At 51.1% G+C, this 15,928-nt stretch overlaps 1 protein-coding gene across 9 annotated transcripts in view; it reads left to right on the forward strand.

The window, feature by feature from the left end:
• Positions 1-15,928, forward strand: part of PTPRE (protein tyrosine phosphatase receptor type E) — a 185,750-nt gene that overhangs the window by 151,496 nt on the left and 18,326 nt on the right. For 8 of the 9 annotated variants that reach the window (XM_063727818.1, XM_054523061.2, XM_054523057.2 and 5 more), the window contains 7 exons: positions 391-481; positions 6,852-6,928; positions 7,589-7,625; positions 9,005-9,102; positions 11,955-12,074; positions 14,020-14,183; positions 15,593-15,728. In XM_063727818.1, the coding sequence (XP_063583888.1) occupies positions 391-481; positions 6,852-6,928; positions 7,589-7,625; positions 9,005-9,102; positions 11,955-12,074; positions 14,020-14,183; positions 15,593-15,728 (723 nt within the window). The remainder of the gene's footprint in view (positions 1-390; positions 482-6,851; positions 6,929-7,588; positions 7,626-9,004; positions 9,103-11,954; positions 12,075-14,019; positions 14,184-15,592; positions 15,729-15,928) is intronic. The other variant, XM_063727817.1, reaches the window with a different exon arrangement.

Consider the following 15,928-nt stretch of genomic DNA (forward strand, 5'->3'; position numbering starts at 1 on the left):
ATGCCTGTCCTCACTCCTCCATGTCCTGGTTCACAGCTCTGTCATAGTCAGTTCTTACCAAATCATAGGTGCCTGCTCTAGGCCAGGGCCCATGGACCCTGAGATACCATGTCTCCGCCTTCATGCCTCATAGGGTCTGGCTGATGAGACCATCACTTTGGCCACACCACTGTTCACCCCACAAGAAAGAGCACCCTGGGGAAAGCCAGGGTCTGTGTCTTCTTCATTCTGTGCCCTGTGCCTGGTACAAGGTCTGAGGCAGAGACGGACTATGGACAGCAGGTAGTTTGCTCCACGTGTTTTCGTAATTCCTGTGCTCAGTAGGGAAACTGACGTGAGCATGGTGCTTGAGTCCATCACATTTCATACTAACGCTACATTTTCTTCCAGTCATTGCCATCTGGACACATACAAGGAACTTTTGAACTGGCAAATAAAGAAGAAAACAGAGAAAAAAACAGATATCCCAACATCCTTCCCAGTAAGATTTTATTTTATGTTTTGCATGATCGATGGTGTTTGCACTAAACTCAGCTTTGCCTTGCAGCTCCCCATGACTGCAGGCCATTCCCGGTGCTCAGAGGCCCCAAATCAGTCTAACTGCTCAGCATTTGCACCTAGGACTCCAGAATGTTCCTCTCTATGTGCCCATCTCCCTGCACAGGCCCTAGGCACCTTGGTTGCTCGTGGGTCTGGCTGCCAAGCCTGTGCTTACTGTTGAGACCTGGGCTGCCTGGGGCCCAGCAGGTAAGGGTGCTGCTTCATGGCCATGGATGCCAGCAGCCAGGGCCCCTCCTGTGGAACTCAGGCCTGGCACCCAGTCTAGGCCTGACAGTGGCCCTGGGCAGCTCCCTTCCCTCAGGCTCAGTGCTTGTGGCCACAAGCTGCAAAGCCCTAGGGCAGTCTGGGGTCCTGGACCAAGGACAAAAATAACAGAATACAAAATTTGTAGGTGGGCAGCAGCTTTGTAGGAAGGCTCTGAGTCGACCTGATTTAACCCCAACAGTACAAGTGGGCATGGGCCGGGGAGCGTGGGTGCCAGGAGGTGGCAGGGCCAGAGAGCAGACAGATGTGTGTAGGGGTGCATCTCAGTGACCTGCTCCAGCTGGATGGGTCGTGACCTGGGGGCAGCTTTCACAGCCTGTCTTGGTGCCAAGACAAACCCCATAGGTTCTGAACCGCCTTTGTAAGAGCTGTCCTGGGCCGGGTGCTGTGGCTCATGTCTGTAATCCCAGCACTCTGGGAGGCTGAGGCAGGTGGATCACCTGAAGTCAGGAGTTCAAGACCAGCCTGGCCAAGATGGTGAAACCCCATCTCTACTAAAAATACAAAATATTAGCCGGGCATGGTGGTGGACACCTGTAAGTCCAGCTACGTGGGAGGCTGAGGCAGGAGAATCTCTTGAACCCGGGAGACAGAGGTTGCCATGAGCCAAGATCGCGCCATTGCACTCCAGCCTGGGGAACAAGAGCTAAACTCCATCTCAAAAAAGAGCTGGCCCAGCAGCAAGGGGGCGGGGCGTGCAGTTCGAGATCCTTCACCTGGGCCCCTCCCATCATATGCTTTGCCCATCAGGCTAACATAATGGCATCCTCAAAGGGCTCCACTAAGTTCAGGTTTAAATCCTGAACCTGCAACCTCCCCCTGATCCACAGACGGAGGGAGGGAGGAAGGCAGCCCATGTGGGCCCCGGAATGCTGCTCCCTGCTGCATTGTTAGGACTAGAATTGAGTTCATCTGCTCCGTGTGTCAGAGCAGCTATGGTCTGTCCGATCTGTGCTCTGTCCAAACTGTGCACTTTTTAGAAATAATTCTGTCCTATTTTACATGCGTAGGATTGATATGTGGTTTTCACAAAACCCACTGTGAACCCATGATCCAATGAAAACTGGGAGAAATTCGTCAAATAGTCTTTCATTCAACACATATATGTAGGGGTGGCCAAGGCAACACCAGGAAGATGGGTCAGGAGATCATGTGGTGGCGCAGACATGGCTAGATTCTGCACGCTTTGGAGAGGATTTGTTGCCAATGGGTAGAAGATATCACAGAAAGGGGTGGGGGGCAACTTACATGGCTTGAGCAGCTCAAAGGAAAGGAAGGCCGTGGCAGGAGGAAGTCTGAGATCTTTGGAATAATTTGTGTCAAATTTGGGATATTTAGAAATTAGTTTCAATGCTTAATTTATTACCTTAATTGAGTGGTATTAAGTTGTGCCTTGATTTGCCAACCATATGTGTTAAGAAACCGCTCAGTGCTAAGCACATTCCTGAATTCCTCATTTCTCTCTCAATCACTAAACCTTCATCCCTTAAAGGTAACATCACATTGTTAATTAAGACTATTTAGCTGGGACCTCTGTGGAAGCAGAATCATGGCCAAGTGTGGGCATTACCTACACCCAGTCCCCTCCTCAAGGTGTGATGGCCCAGGGCAGAGCAGTGGCCTCACCTGGGAGTCCCCCACCTGGAAGAGGCCGGGCCCACCCACTGCAAGTCTTCTCTGAGCCGCGTTCTCAAGTCTTCTCTGAGCCGCGTTCTCTAGGTTGTGCTACGGGAGTCAGTTGGCGTTTCCTCCAAGCCTGAAAGTGTAGTTAGATTCAGAATGGGCTTTTCTAGATTCCCCCGTAAGATCTTTCCCCTGCTCCTGACAGGAGGACCACACCATGGGAACCCCAGGGCCCACGCAGCTGCTCGGGTCTGGGGGACTCTGCTAGGATGTGGCATGTCTCACATGGGTGGAAAGATGGGTTTACAGAACGGTGGCATTGAGACGCTGTGGCCTGGCAAGGATTAATGGGGTGGCATCTGGCATTAGCCATCAGAAAGACTTAAGGCTGAAGGGACATTGGGCGGGGAGCTCTCAGGGCTGCTCCACCCGCCCCCAGGGTGACAGCCCCTAGTATCACTTAGGGTGGGACTGAGAGTCACCTGGGGGAGAGGAGAGAAGGGACCCAACTTCCCCAGCCCCTGGCACCTTCCCTGCCTTTCCCAGTCTTTTACCAGAGTCATAAGATGGCCCTTGGCTCTGGGCAGGCATGTGGCCCTGCGGAGCTCTGGGGTCAGAGGTCAAGGTGCTTTGCATGTCAGGCAGGCTTGACTTTTGCCTACAGAAAGACTATAGAAAGATGGCAAGCTAGGCCTCTTTTCTGGAAAAGTGCCAACAGCTGATAATTTTAGGAAATAATGTTTTGAATGTGAAGTGTGACTTTTTAGAATAAAAAGACAGGAAGCTCTTAGAAACTGCAAGATTCTAAATCTAAGCAGAAGGCTATATTTTACCCTGTGCTTTTCTATAGCTGTCCTCAAAGCATAAACCATTCCAAATTATTTTCAACTAGTGTTATATGTGTTCAGCAGAGCTATTTCTGCCTGGGCATTGCCAGTCCCTGAGCAGGAGGGTGTCACAGTAAGGTCTGCAGGACTGTAAGTTTGGGGTCTGACTCCCTAGCTACCCTGTGTGGGCTGTGACTGTCTCTGAGAGCTATACCCACCCTTTCTCTGCTGGCAGCCCGACAGAGCTGGCTCAACCATTGGGGGTCCCAGGCCACCAGCCCGTGGCCCACCTGGCAGCCTTCCAGATGAAGATGAGACAAACAAGGCATGACCTGGGGGCTGCCCGGCTCCCCATCACAAACGCCACAAACACCACAAACACAACCCACCCTGATCAGAGACTAAGCAGAGAAAGCAGGGAGAGGACCTAGAGTTACTCAGTAATGAGTCAGGAAGGAGACCCTAAGCTTCTACCACACGCCAGACTCTGTGCCCAGTGCAGCAGAAACATCCTCAGAACCAGCCTGGTCCCAGCCTGGCCGAGCCAGACGTTCCTGGGAAAGGTCACAGGAGGAGCAGGGCCAGGCCCACAGCACTTTTAGAGGCCCATGGAAACGTCTTCATTTCTCTTCAAATCACAAACAAAATGTGCAAAACCCATTCTGGAGTGCATCTTTTCACTGGCGACCAACCCAGTCCTAAGACAACCTTCTTAATAGTTCTATGGAGGAAGCTGCGAAGGCAGAAGTGACTGTGACCCACAAAAGTCATGATGGAGCCGTGACGTGTGTGTACACACACACTACACACACACACACGACATACACACACTACATACACACACGACATACACACACACTACATACACACACACTATGCACACACACCACACACACTACACACACACACCACACACACTACACACACTACATACACACACTACATACACACACACTACACACACTACATACACACACACGACATACACACACGACATACACACACGACATACACACACACTACATACACACACACTACACACACACACCACACACACTACACACACTACATACACACACTACATACACACACACTACACACACTACATACACACACACGACATACACTATGTACACCCACACACTACACACACACACTACACACACATGACATACACACACATGACATACACACACTACATACACACACTACACACACACTACATACACACATGACATACACGACATACACACACACTACACACACACTACATACACACACACTACATACACACGACACGCACACTACATACACACATGACATACACACACGACATACACACGCAACATACACATGACATACACACGTGACATACACACACGACATACACACACTACACACACACGACACACACACTACATACACACACACTACACACACGACACACACACTACATACACACACACTACACACACTACACACACACTACATACACATATGACACACACATGACATACACACATGACACACACTACATATACATGCGACATACACACACGACATACACACACTACATACACACACACTACACACACTACGTACACACATGACATACACATGACATGCACACACACACCACATACACACACGACATACACACATACACTACATACACACATGACATACATACACGACATACACACACGACATACACACTACACACACACCACACACACTACACACACTACATATACACACACACTACACACACACTACATACACACACACTACACACACGACATACACACACGACATACACCCACACACGACATACACACACACTACACACACACGACATACACACATGACACACACACTACATACACAACACACACACGACATAAACATACACATGACATACACACACGACATACACACACGACATACACACACTACATACACACACTGCATACACACACTACATACACACATGACACACACGACATACACACACATGACATACACACACGACATACACACACTACACACACACTACATACACAGACACTACATACACACACATGATATACGACATACACACACACGACACACAACACTACACACACGACATACACACACATGACATACACACACGACATACACACACGACATACACACATGACATACACACACTACATACACACACTACATACACACATGACATACACACACGACATGCACACACACACCACATACACACACACGACATACACACACGACATACACACACACAACATACACACTACACACCCACCACACATACACACACATACACACTACACACACACACTACATACACACACACATGACATATACACTACACACCCACTGCACATACACACACACACACACCACACACTCCACCTCCACACAAACATATCACACACACCACACACACACCACACACATACCACACACTACACACACACACACACACTACACATACACACCAAACCCACATGCACACATTCACACAGCACACACACTACACACATGCACACCACACATACACCACACACTACACACATGCACCATACACACCACACACACACCACACATACATTACACACATACACACCCACACACCACACACACAATACACACACACCACACTCACTACACACACACCACACACACTATGTCACACACTATACACCACACACAGCACACTCATAGCAAAGTATACACCACACACACATCATACACACACTACACCACTCATACCACAAAAATACACACAGCACACACCACGCTTACATACTCACAGATACCACAAACAGACACAACACACAACATGCTTGCACCAGTATACACACCACACACATCAGGCTCACACAGTACACCAGTCACACCACAAACATCCAGACGCACACACACACCCCACACACAGAGCACTCCACGGTCAGCCTTCTACCCTGGAACACTGCTTGTGCAACAGGCTGGATCTACCAGACACTCCTCACTGTGCTCGCCTTCCAGCTCTGGGGCAGACTCTGGTGGTGGGACTGAGGGTCAGAGTCCCCAGTCCTAGACCCCCACATCCACTTATCCTCGTGGGGCTGGTGCTCATTTCCCTGGGAAGCCTGGGAGAATGGACCCAGTTCTCCTGTCCTGGGGCTCTTTTAAGTGCACCCACACTTGGCAATACTGGGGCCCAGTGCAGGGTTCATAAAATACAGCCCTTGCACTGCCAGGGGCCTGGCACGTTCTGCCGTTCTTGCTATGTAATGACCCAGCAGCCCCCGTCCTGGATGCTGAAATCCTACCCTTGTCGTCGTCCCACAGCTGAGACAGTCAGTGTTCACCAAAGCAGGTGCATTCTCTCTCGGGACACTAGTGTTTTCCATGGGAATGTTGAGGAAGAACATCTCTGCCACCCCTGGTGTCGCTGTGAAGCTGCTTTTGCCCTTCCCAGGAGCTGACACTGCAGATGAAGAGACAGCACTGTGATTTCTGGAAGAGACAGCACTGTGATTCCTGGTCCTAAGATCTTGGCTTTGTTTGGGTTTTTTCCAGATGACCATTCTAGAGTGATTCTGAGCCAAGTGGATGGAATTCCCTGTTCGGACTACATCAATGCTTCCTACATAGATGTAAGTGGGCAGAGGTTTCTTGTTCCCCGGGCCCAGCTGGGGCATGAGCAGTAAGCACTTTCTTGTCTGGTGCCCGGAGTGTAAATTGTCACAACCTTTCTGGGCAGTTTGGCCATAAGCACAAAGGGCACAGAACCGCCCGTGCTTTACAAGCTAGCATCAGCATCTGGGAATTTGATTTCAAGAGACAGAGATGAGCACAGAGGATGTTCACTACAGCATTATGTATATTCCTGACCAAATAGAACAGGGAGCATGGGCAGTTAAACAGATTGTGGTAAAACCATGTGCAGTGGACTATTAGAACTCCATTTGTATTGATCTTTAAAAGATCATTTAATATCAATTATAAAAGTCTCATTAAAAATACAACATAAAATAAATTGTACATGTTCACCCAATTAGAGGACAGAAATGTCTGCATGTCTGCTTGTGGGTGAGTCTGGGAAAGGTTTGGCAGAAAAACAGACTAGAGAGGGGACGTATTAAATAGGATTTGTTATTTCTGGAATTGCTGGTGAGTTTTCTTTTCTTAGCCTTTTCCTGTGTTTTGTAAATTTTCCATGGTGAATATGTATTGCTTTCCTAACAGCAACAACAACAAATCCTTTCAGCAAAGATAATTCTGAAAAACTATAAATCTGATGTTATTTTTTCTAGGGTTACAAAGAGAAGAATAAATTCATAGCAGCTCAAGGTAAGCTTTTTATTAATTTCTGAATGTATTTTTGGTAAAATGATGTGAGTAGCTCTTATTTCCTTCTCTGTATGCCAACAAGACCAAGGACTTATACTGGATTTGTGTGTGTGTGTTTACACCTAACAGACATGTTAGATATCCATTCACACAACAGATATGTGTAGACAGAGAAACACACACTTACTTATTCCCACACCTATACGGTGTGAACACAGGGCATGCAGTGGCCCCGGCTGCCATTCCAGCATGTTAATACTTGCATCAGATAACCTTGAATTTCTCTCAGCTGGCTGAGCCCTACATGGCCCCCAAGTTTGGGTGGGGGGAGTGGGGTGAATAGCTTTTCAGATCAAGGCCGTAACTAAGAAGATACTTCAGCCGTGAAAACGCGCCCTTCACCTTGCACAGGGCTCAACCTTGTGTGTTGCGTACTGAATCCAGCATCACTCCGTTCCACCAGAGGTGGTCATCTGCAGGACCTGGTGCGCGTGCAGTTAGATATCAGTGGAGCTGAAACCAGATTCCTCAGACTTCCTTACTCTTAGGCCAGGCAGGAGTCTTTAGGGCAATGAGCTCTGAAATTCAGCGTACATCAAAATCACCTGGGAAGTTGTTACAAATGCAGGATCTCTAAGAAAAAAGGACACACATGTGCGCACGCAGAGGCCATCAGGAATGTGCCCAGGTGGAAACCTCAGGAAACCTGACGATCCTGGCTGAAGCAGATGAAAGCATGTGTTTCTCTCTTGCCAGCAGACACCCACAGGGAGCCAGCCCAGGGCAGGACAGCAGCAGGGCCAGGGGCTTCCTTATCTCCCAGCCCATCCCCCTCAGCACGTAGCGCTTAGCTCGGGGCTGCAAAATAGCCTCAGCTCAGACAGGAAGCGGATGGGGGCAGAGGACTTTCTCCTAGTGACACTTTGTCTGTTGTTCAGCTCCCCCTCCCGAGAGACTTTAGCTCATATCGTATTGGACAGCACCATGCTGAGAGTACGATTTTGGCAAAGAGGAGGGGATTGGGAATGCAGGGTGAGGCTGGCCAGTCTCTGCCCCTCCCAAGGCTTTTACCAGCTCTCCCACACTTGGCTGTAGACCCAGCCCTCATCTGAACCCTGCTTCTTACCTGTGAACGTCATAACTCAACCAGGGCCCAATTATCTTGCCCACTGAGGAGTTCCTAGCTGGAGTGGGTGAGTGGCAGGACAGGCAGCCCCTACCGGTTCCGGAACGCTTCAGGGCATGACGTGTGTGTCCCCAACAAGCCCGAGAAGGGAGTGAACAGCTGTCCAGGGGCCAACGGCCAGGGTGCCAGGGCTGAGACCCCAAAGGGACTTCCCTTCATGCCTTTTGACTTCGGAATTGTCCTCTACACACAGGCCCCAAACAGGAAACGGTTAACGACTTCTGGAGAATGGTCTGGGAGCAAAAGTCTGCGACCATCGTCATGTTAACGAACTTGAAAGAAAGGAAAGAGGTGAGTTCCAGGCATCTGGCCCTGGTATCACTTCCTTTCAGCTGCTGCTGCCGGGCTGGGGATGTTCTTACCACTTCCTTTTCCTACTTCCCTCCCTTCCTCCCACTATCACTGCAGAAAAAACCCAAACACATTCAGTGGCTTACAGCATTTTCGTCACGAAACAAATCCCCTGTGTCTCCAGCATCTCACTGTTATCTAATCTGTGATAACACAATGACACAAGAGTTTCCTTTTTTTCCCAAGTAAGAGTGGCCCCCGGCCGGCCCCATGGCTCTGCCTGCCTGATGGGAGACATGAATCTTAGAAGTTAGTTTTAGGATGTTGAGCATGTCATGCGGCAGACCTCAGACTAGAAATGAACATGATTTCATGCTTATTATCCAGACTAGAGAAATGCATTTGAAAAACGTGGTATATTGAAGAAATGTTGATTTGTCATCCGAATATATTTAATTAGCTGTTTCTAATTCAAAAAAGGATGCATGTACGTTATAAGAATTTGAATCATTGACAAAGAAGAAAAGTTGAACTGATTCATTTCCTAATGTAACAAGTACTCATTAGCATCTGCTGTGCTGGGCCAGCTCTGTCCCAGGTGCTCAAATTCAGGAATAGGGGCTCAAATTCAGGGCTGAGAAGTGAGTGGGGGCTGTGGGGAGCCTGGGTGCAGGGGCGGGGTTGAGTGACAGGCAGGGAGCCATGCCATAGGCAATGAGCTCACTCTCCAGAATGAAAGAAGAACTGGGAGCCTGAGGGACACTTGCCACAGGTGGGGCGAAGTTAGGAGGCTGTGCTTCTGGCGTGTTCTGGCATGAAGGCCCTGTTCAGTGGGAGCCGTGTGTCCTGCCCAGCCCTTCTCAGGGCCTGCTGTGTCCTGAGCTCCTCAGTCGTCTGCTGGCCTGGCCCCAGCAGTTCCCAGGCATTGTAGCGAGGACTGTGGGGAAGGGCTGCCATTTTTAGATGGGAGTACCAGGCCTTGGGGAGCTCAGCTGGGGCAGAAGATGGGTGGCAGGAGCCCACAGGAAGGGAAGGCTGGGAGGTGCTCTGGTCCCCACAGTGCCAGCTTACTAATTGCCACCCAAAACACAGGAAGCAGCCTCCAGCCACCGTTTCTGGTCAGGAATAGGATGGGGGCTTTCGTTCTGCTCTGGGGGGAGCTGAAACAGGGCTGCGGAGGGCCACCCCTTTGCCCTTGCCAATCTTGCCCTTGTCATGCTTTGTCATGGGGAAGAGTGACAGAGGGAAGCAGGGGATTCCCAGCCCAGGACTCTTCACTCTGCCTGCGCTGTAGCGGTCACGGAGGAGGACACCCACGCGAGGGAAAAGGAGGCTGACCCTTCACCAGGAGCCTCAGGGTCCCCTGTGACCCGCGGCCCATAGGGATCCGTCTTCCTGGGGCTGGTGCTCCAAGCATGAGACCAGCACAGAAGCAGTGGGGCTCAAGGACGCCCTCACTTCCCTCTTTCAGTCATTCTGCTGAAAGTGTCACTGGCATTTTCTCTCCATCTTCCTCCATAGCCTCCTGCTGGATTTTTCCATTCCTGTGACTCAGTGCTGGGCTGCTGCCACGTCCTCATTCTCACCAATTCAGATGAAATCATTTCTCAATAGAGTTCCCTTTTTCTTAATTGCTCACACTTCTGTTGTGGTTTCCTTGGCTTCCACATCCTGGGCTCTGCATTGCAAAACACAGCTGCCCTGGCATCTCATGATCGGGTGGGAGGGAGGCAGAGGGAGGGGGTATAAAACCAGCCACCAACACTGAGCCCTTGAGAGGCTGAGACACATTCTCAGTTCCTACCGGAGAGCCTTTCAAGGTGAGAAGCTCAGGAGGGTCCCCAGGGCTCCCCATAGGGCCAAGACTCACCCAAACCGGGACATGTAGGCATTTGCAATTCCCCTGGGCTGCATCAGAGATGGCCTGTGACCCGCAGCCCCGCCCGGAGCCAGGTGTAGGGAGGGGAAGTTGTCCGTAGCCGTCATGCTGTTTGTTTCATAAGACTTAATCCTGGAGGCTTGACCACGAGCTGTGCTGCTCAGGGGCCATTCCCTGAATACATTCTCTGACGATTGGCAGGCTTGTTCCATTCCAGAGATGTTTCTCTGGCAGATGAAGTAGATCTCTTCCCCCTTGAGGTGGGTCCTTGTTCACTCGTGAAGTGATGGAGGACACCACCGGCAGGTGCTGCAGGCGGTGCTGCAAAATGAAAGGGCTCCTGGAACGTGTATTTTGGGTCATTGTTGCTTCAGAGGTTGGGAAGGTAAAGAAATGGGCCTGTCTGTAGCAATGCACCCTCTTCTGCAGACTCCACGGCAGCCTCTTCCCTGCTAGAGAAAAATGAAGATTAGACCAATCATAGGTTCATCACTCTTGAATGGCAGACTGGCAGTGGTGCACATTAACTTTGTCCTTAGTGAACTGAGCAGTAAAAACACCATTTGCTGAATCCAGTGGGACATGTCTGGGGGGAGCACCATCCTTGCCCTCTGGCCTGAGGGTCATTTGGAGTTCGGTGTCCAGCTCTGAAGGCTACAGGCTCAGCATAACTGGTTGATGGTCAGTTAATAACATGTATGGGATTCATGAATGAATGAAGAAATGAGACATTGTTGGTGTCTACATCAGAAAGCCTTGGGGCATCCTAGTCATAGTCTCAAGGCTGCCTTTCACCAGTTATGCAGCCTCAGTTTCCCCATTCAAGAGGTCGACACACGTGAACTTGTTTCTCAGCTGTGGGAGCTGTGTGACTCCAGGTGGTGTGTGTGAGGCCTTCTGTAGTTGGGTGGGGGGATGTCATGATGCATTGCACCCACAAATCTATTTGCTTCTATTAAATTGTTCCGTGCAGGAAAAGTGCCATCAGTACTGGCCTGACCAAGGCTGCTGGACCTATGGAAACATCCGGGTGTGCGTGGAGGACTGTGTGGTTTTGGTCGACTACACCATCCGGAAGTTCTGCATACAGCCAGTAAGCATCTCTAGTTGCTGACCTTCCAGAAAGATCATTCTCAGAGAGCGTGATGCCCAGAGTTAACACCCTTTGGCATTTATGAAGTGCTTTCTCCCAGCCCGGCACTGTTGCGGCCCTGGCTGAGAGGGTGCAGTGGCCAGGCTGTGATGGGCAGACATGCAAGTGGGCCAAGACACCAGAGGCCGGTGCACAAGGGTCTGCAGGCAGTGCTGGGGGCTCCTAATTCCCAGCGACTCCTCTGGGCCTCTCCCGGAGGAAGACCAGTCATTGGAGGGGCCTGGGGGTGAGGTCCTCCCTCAGTAGCACAGTGACATTTCACACACTGACTGGGAGACGGGGTTTTTTCCTAACACTTTCCGAATTGTGTCTGAAATCTCCTCGTTATTTTCCACACTTGGGTCTGCTAGTTCCACCACCCCAAAAGGTTTAAGAGAGAGATCAGTAAAAATACCTGTATACAAAGCAGATGAAATCAAGATATAGAAGAAAGTTTAAAACCATAGAGAAAAGACAGAAGACCATTTTGTCAGGATTTAAAGATGGAGTGATTGGCATAATTAGGTCACAAAATAAGTGTCTGAGGTTCCAAGAAGCCACAGCAAAAAAGGAAAAGGATGAGCTGATCATTCTTATCCTATCCCCTGCTCGCATCTCTCCCAGAAATGTGCACACAGGTGCACACAGGCACACACATCCACACACACACACATACTCCCACACACAGGCACACACATGCACACATGCACACACACCCACACACAGGCACACACATGCACACACGTACATACACCCACACACAGGCACACACATGCACACACACACGCAACTGTACACATGCATGCACCCCCCCCACAGATGTACACATGCACACATTCACACTTGTGCACACACATACACCCACACACATTCACATGCACACACATTCACGCACATACACACATGTGCACACAGATGCACCCACACATGCACACACACGCACCCACACATGCACACATGCACACATTCACACGTGCACACACACCCACACACGCACATTCACACACATACATCCACACACATTCACACACACACGTGCACACATGCACACACATACACACACATACACGCACATGGGTGCACATGAATGCACATTCACACACATCCACACATGCACACATGCACACACACCCACACACATTCACACACGTGCACACAAACACATGCATACATGTGCACCCACATTCACACGTGCGCACACACATTCACCCACACATACATGCACACACGTGCACACAAACACATGCATACATGTGCACCCACATTCACACATGTGCACACACATTCACCCACACATACATGCACACATGTGCACACACACATGCATACATGTACACACACATGCACACGCATCTACTTCCAAATACACTGTGTATCACCTTCCATGATCTGGGCAAGGGAATTAAACTCATGGGCTCTGGGTCCGAAAGCTGAGCGAGGCTCTGAGGGCAGGTCTGGGAGTCTCCAAAGAGCAGGCCGACTGCATCATCTGTCCTCCCAAATGTAAGACAGCTTTGCACAAGGAAGGATGTGCTGTTGGTGATTACTCAGCACCACAGGCCTGAGGTGGGACTGTCCAGGCAAAACGGACCATGGCCGCCCCACTTGCACGGGGTTCTGTGAGCACACAGACCAACTTTGGGGATGTGTCTGGCTGCTTGGGCCCTGCCTGACCTGGGCATAGACGGTTGCTGCGGGCCCTGTTCTGTGGCCCCAAATGCAGCACATGTTCAGAGCCGGCAGGGGTAAGGGCCAGGCTGTCTCGCTCGGGCAGGCCCCCTGTGGATGGGCCCCTCCCCCATTGCAGCCCCAGCACTGGGGAGCCCACGGTGTCCTCAGAATGAGATGCTGGGGGAGCAGGGGGAGGATTGTTTCACCCACTCTCGTCTCCCCGCGTCCCCCGCAGCAGCTCCCCGACGGCTGCAAAGCCCCCAGGCTGGTCTCACAGCTGCACTTCACCAGCTGGCCCGACTTCGGAGTGCCTTTTACCCCCATTGGGATGCTGAAGTTCCTCAAGAAAGTAAAGACGCTCAACCCCGTGCACGCTGGACCCATTGTGGTCCACTGTAGGTACGCTGGGGGGGCCACGGGGTGGGACCCTCAAGGGCAGGCCACAGTGGGAGGACTTACCCTCATGGGCAATGCCAGGGCACCCATATCAGGGTGGGCAGAGGTTTGGGCAGGGCTGATGTGAACACAAATGTCAGTGACTGAGCCAGGCCCCAAGAACCCTACAGGAGAACGCTCAGAGAGCCCCCTCTTCATCCCAGTCGATAAAACCCACCAAAGCCAAGAGGCTCCGGTCGATGGTGGGAATGGAGTTCTGGGTAGGTCTGCTTGGCCGCCCTCACCTCTCCCTGGGAATCCCAAGTCACCTCTGGGAACCAAGATGGAAACCAGGGAAAGCCCCCTGGTTTCTACAGGAAGCCCCCCAACAACACACAAGTCCTTATGGAAGAGCACACCACGGCTCAGACGGGCCCCCACAGCAGAGTCTTCCAGAGCACGCTGTCCTGGAGACCAGGGTCCGAGGACCAGGCTGCCCCTCGCCAGCTGCCACTTCAGCCTTGGTTTCCTCACCGGTGATGGGAAGGACAGCCTGGGAGGAGCCTGTGACTGGCATCTGGATGGGCTTTGCACAACACGAAAAATTACTCAAATGTACAGCCAAGGCCACACCACAGCCCCCTGTCCACAGAGAGCCCCACTTGTTCCTGGCAGTGATTGGCCTCACCAGGGTATCACTTTGATTAGATACTAAGTTTCCATCTGTTACAGACAGGTTCATTCTGAGTATCACAGCACTGCCAGGGACAAAAGCCACCTGCACGCAGTGATGCAGGCGCTCTGCACCTGTCATGCAGGTGTTCAGGAGAAGCCGTCCGGGAACCCCCGCAGAACGGGCTTTCCCCAAGTCTGAGCAACACTCCCTTGCTGGGGCCAAGCAGACGCTGGACCCCACCCCACCCACCCTCCAGTGTAGCTCATACTGGGAGGAATTTGCAGGGTCAGATAACAGTAATCTGACAGATGCCACCTCACTTAATGCCCCGAGTCAGGTGACTTGGTTTGCCCGGTTCGACAGAGGGAGGTTGGATACCAGAGCTGTTGCATAGTTGATCTGAGGTCCCTCTGCTCCCAGGGGGGCAGATCTAGGATGCCAATCACACATATAAGAAGAAGACACTGTTTGGTAAATGAGAAAAATTCTCCGCACAGCCTAATCCGAGGCTTACTGCACCAGCTGTTAATGAGCCTCTTAGTAGAGTGTCGGTGGCTATCAGAGGACCCGCCTGAGATCACTTTACTGAGACCACAGCTCTCTCTGGTGGCCGCACTGTGGCTTTGCTCCTAATTAACCAAAAAAAAAAAAAAAAAAGTTGCATCCAGTGACCTGGGTGCGCAGGCACCTTCGGGGCCTGTCATTTACTTCGGGAGAAGTGTGACTCACGACGCAGCATCTTTCTCTTTCCCCAAAGCGCGGGCGTGGGCCGGACGGGCACCTTCATTGTGATCGATGCCATGATGGCCATGATGCACGCGGAACAGAAGGTGGATGTGTTTGAATTTGTGTCTCGAATCCGTAATCAGCGCCCTCAGATGGTTCAAACGGATGTGAGTCATGCCTTCCGCTTGCCCTGGTCTAGCTTCCCAAAGCAAACCTGATGCCTTCGCCACACAGGTGTGCAGGGCCCTGGCACGTGGGAACCAGCCTAGGCCTGGCCTGGCTTCCCTCCCTGCCCACGCGTGAGACCTCAGGGACTCCCTCGTCCTCATCTTTCCCTTGTATCCTCATGTGAGATGAGGCAATCCTA

The sequence above is a fragment of the Pongo abelii genome, chromosome 8, assembly GCF_028885655.2.
Source record: "Pongo abelii isolate AG06213 chromosome 8, NHGRI_mPonAbe1-v2.0_pri, whole genome shotgun sequence".
Classification (NCBI taxonomy): domain Eukaryota; kingdom Metazoa; phylum Chordata; class Mammalia; order Primates; family Hominidae; genus Pongo; species Pongo abelii.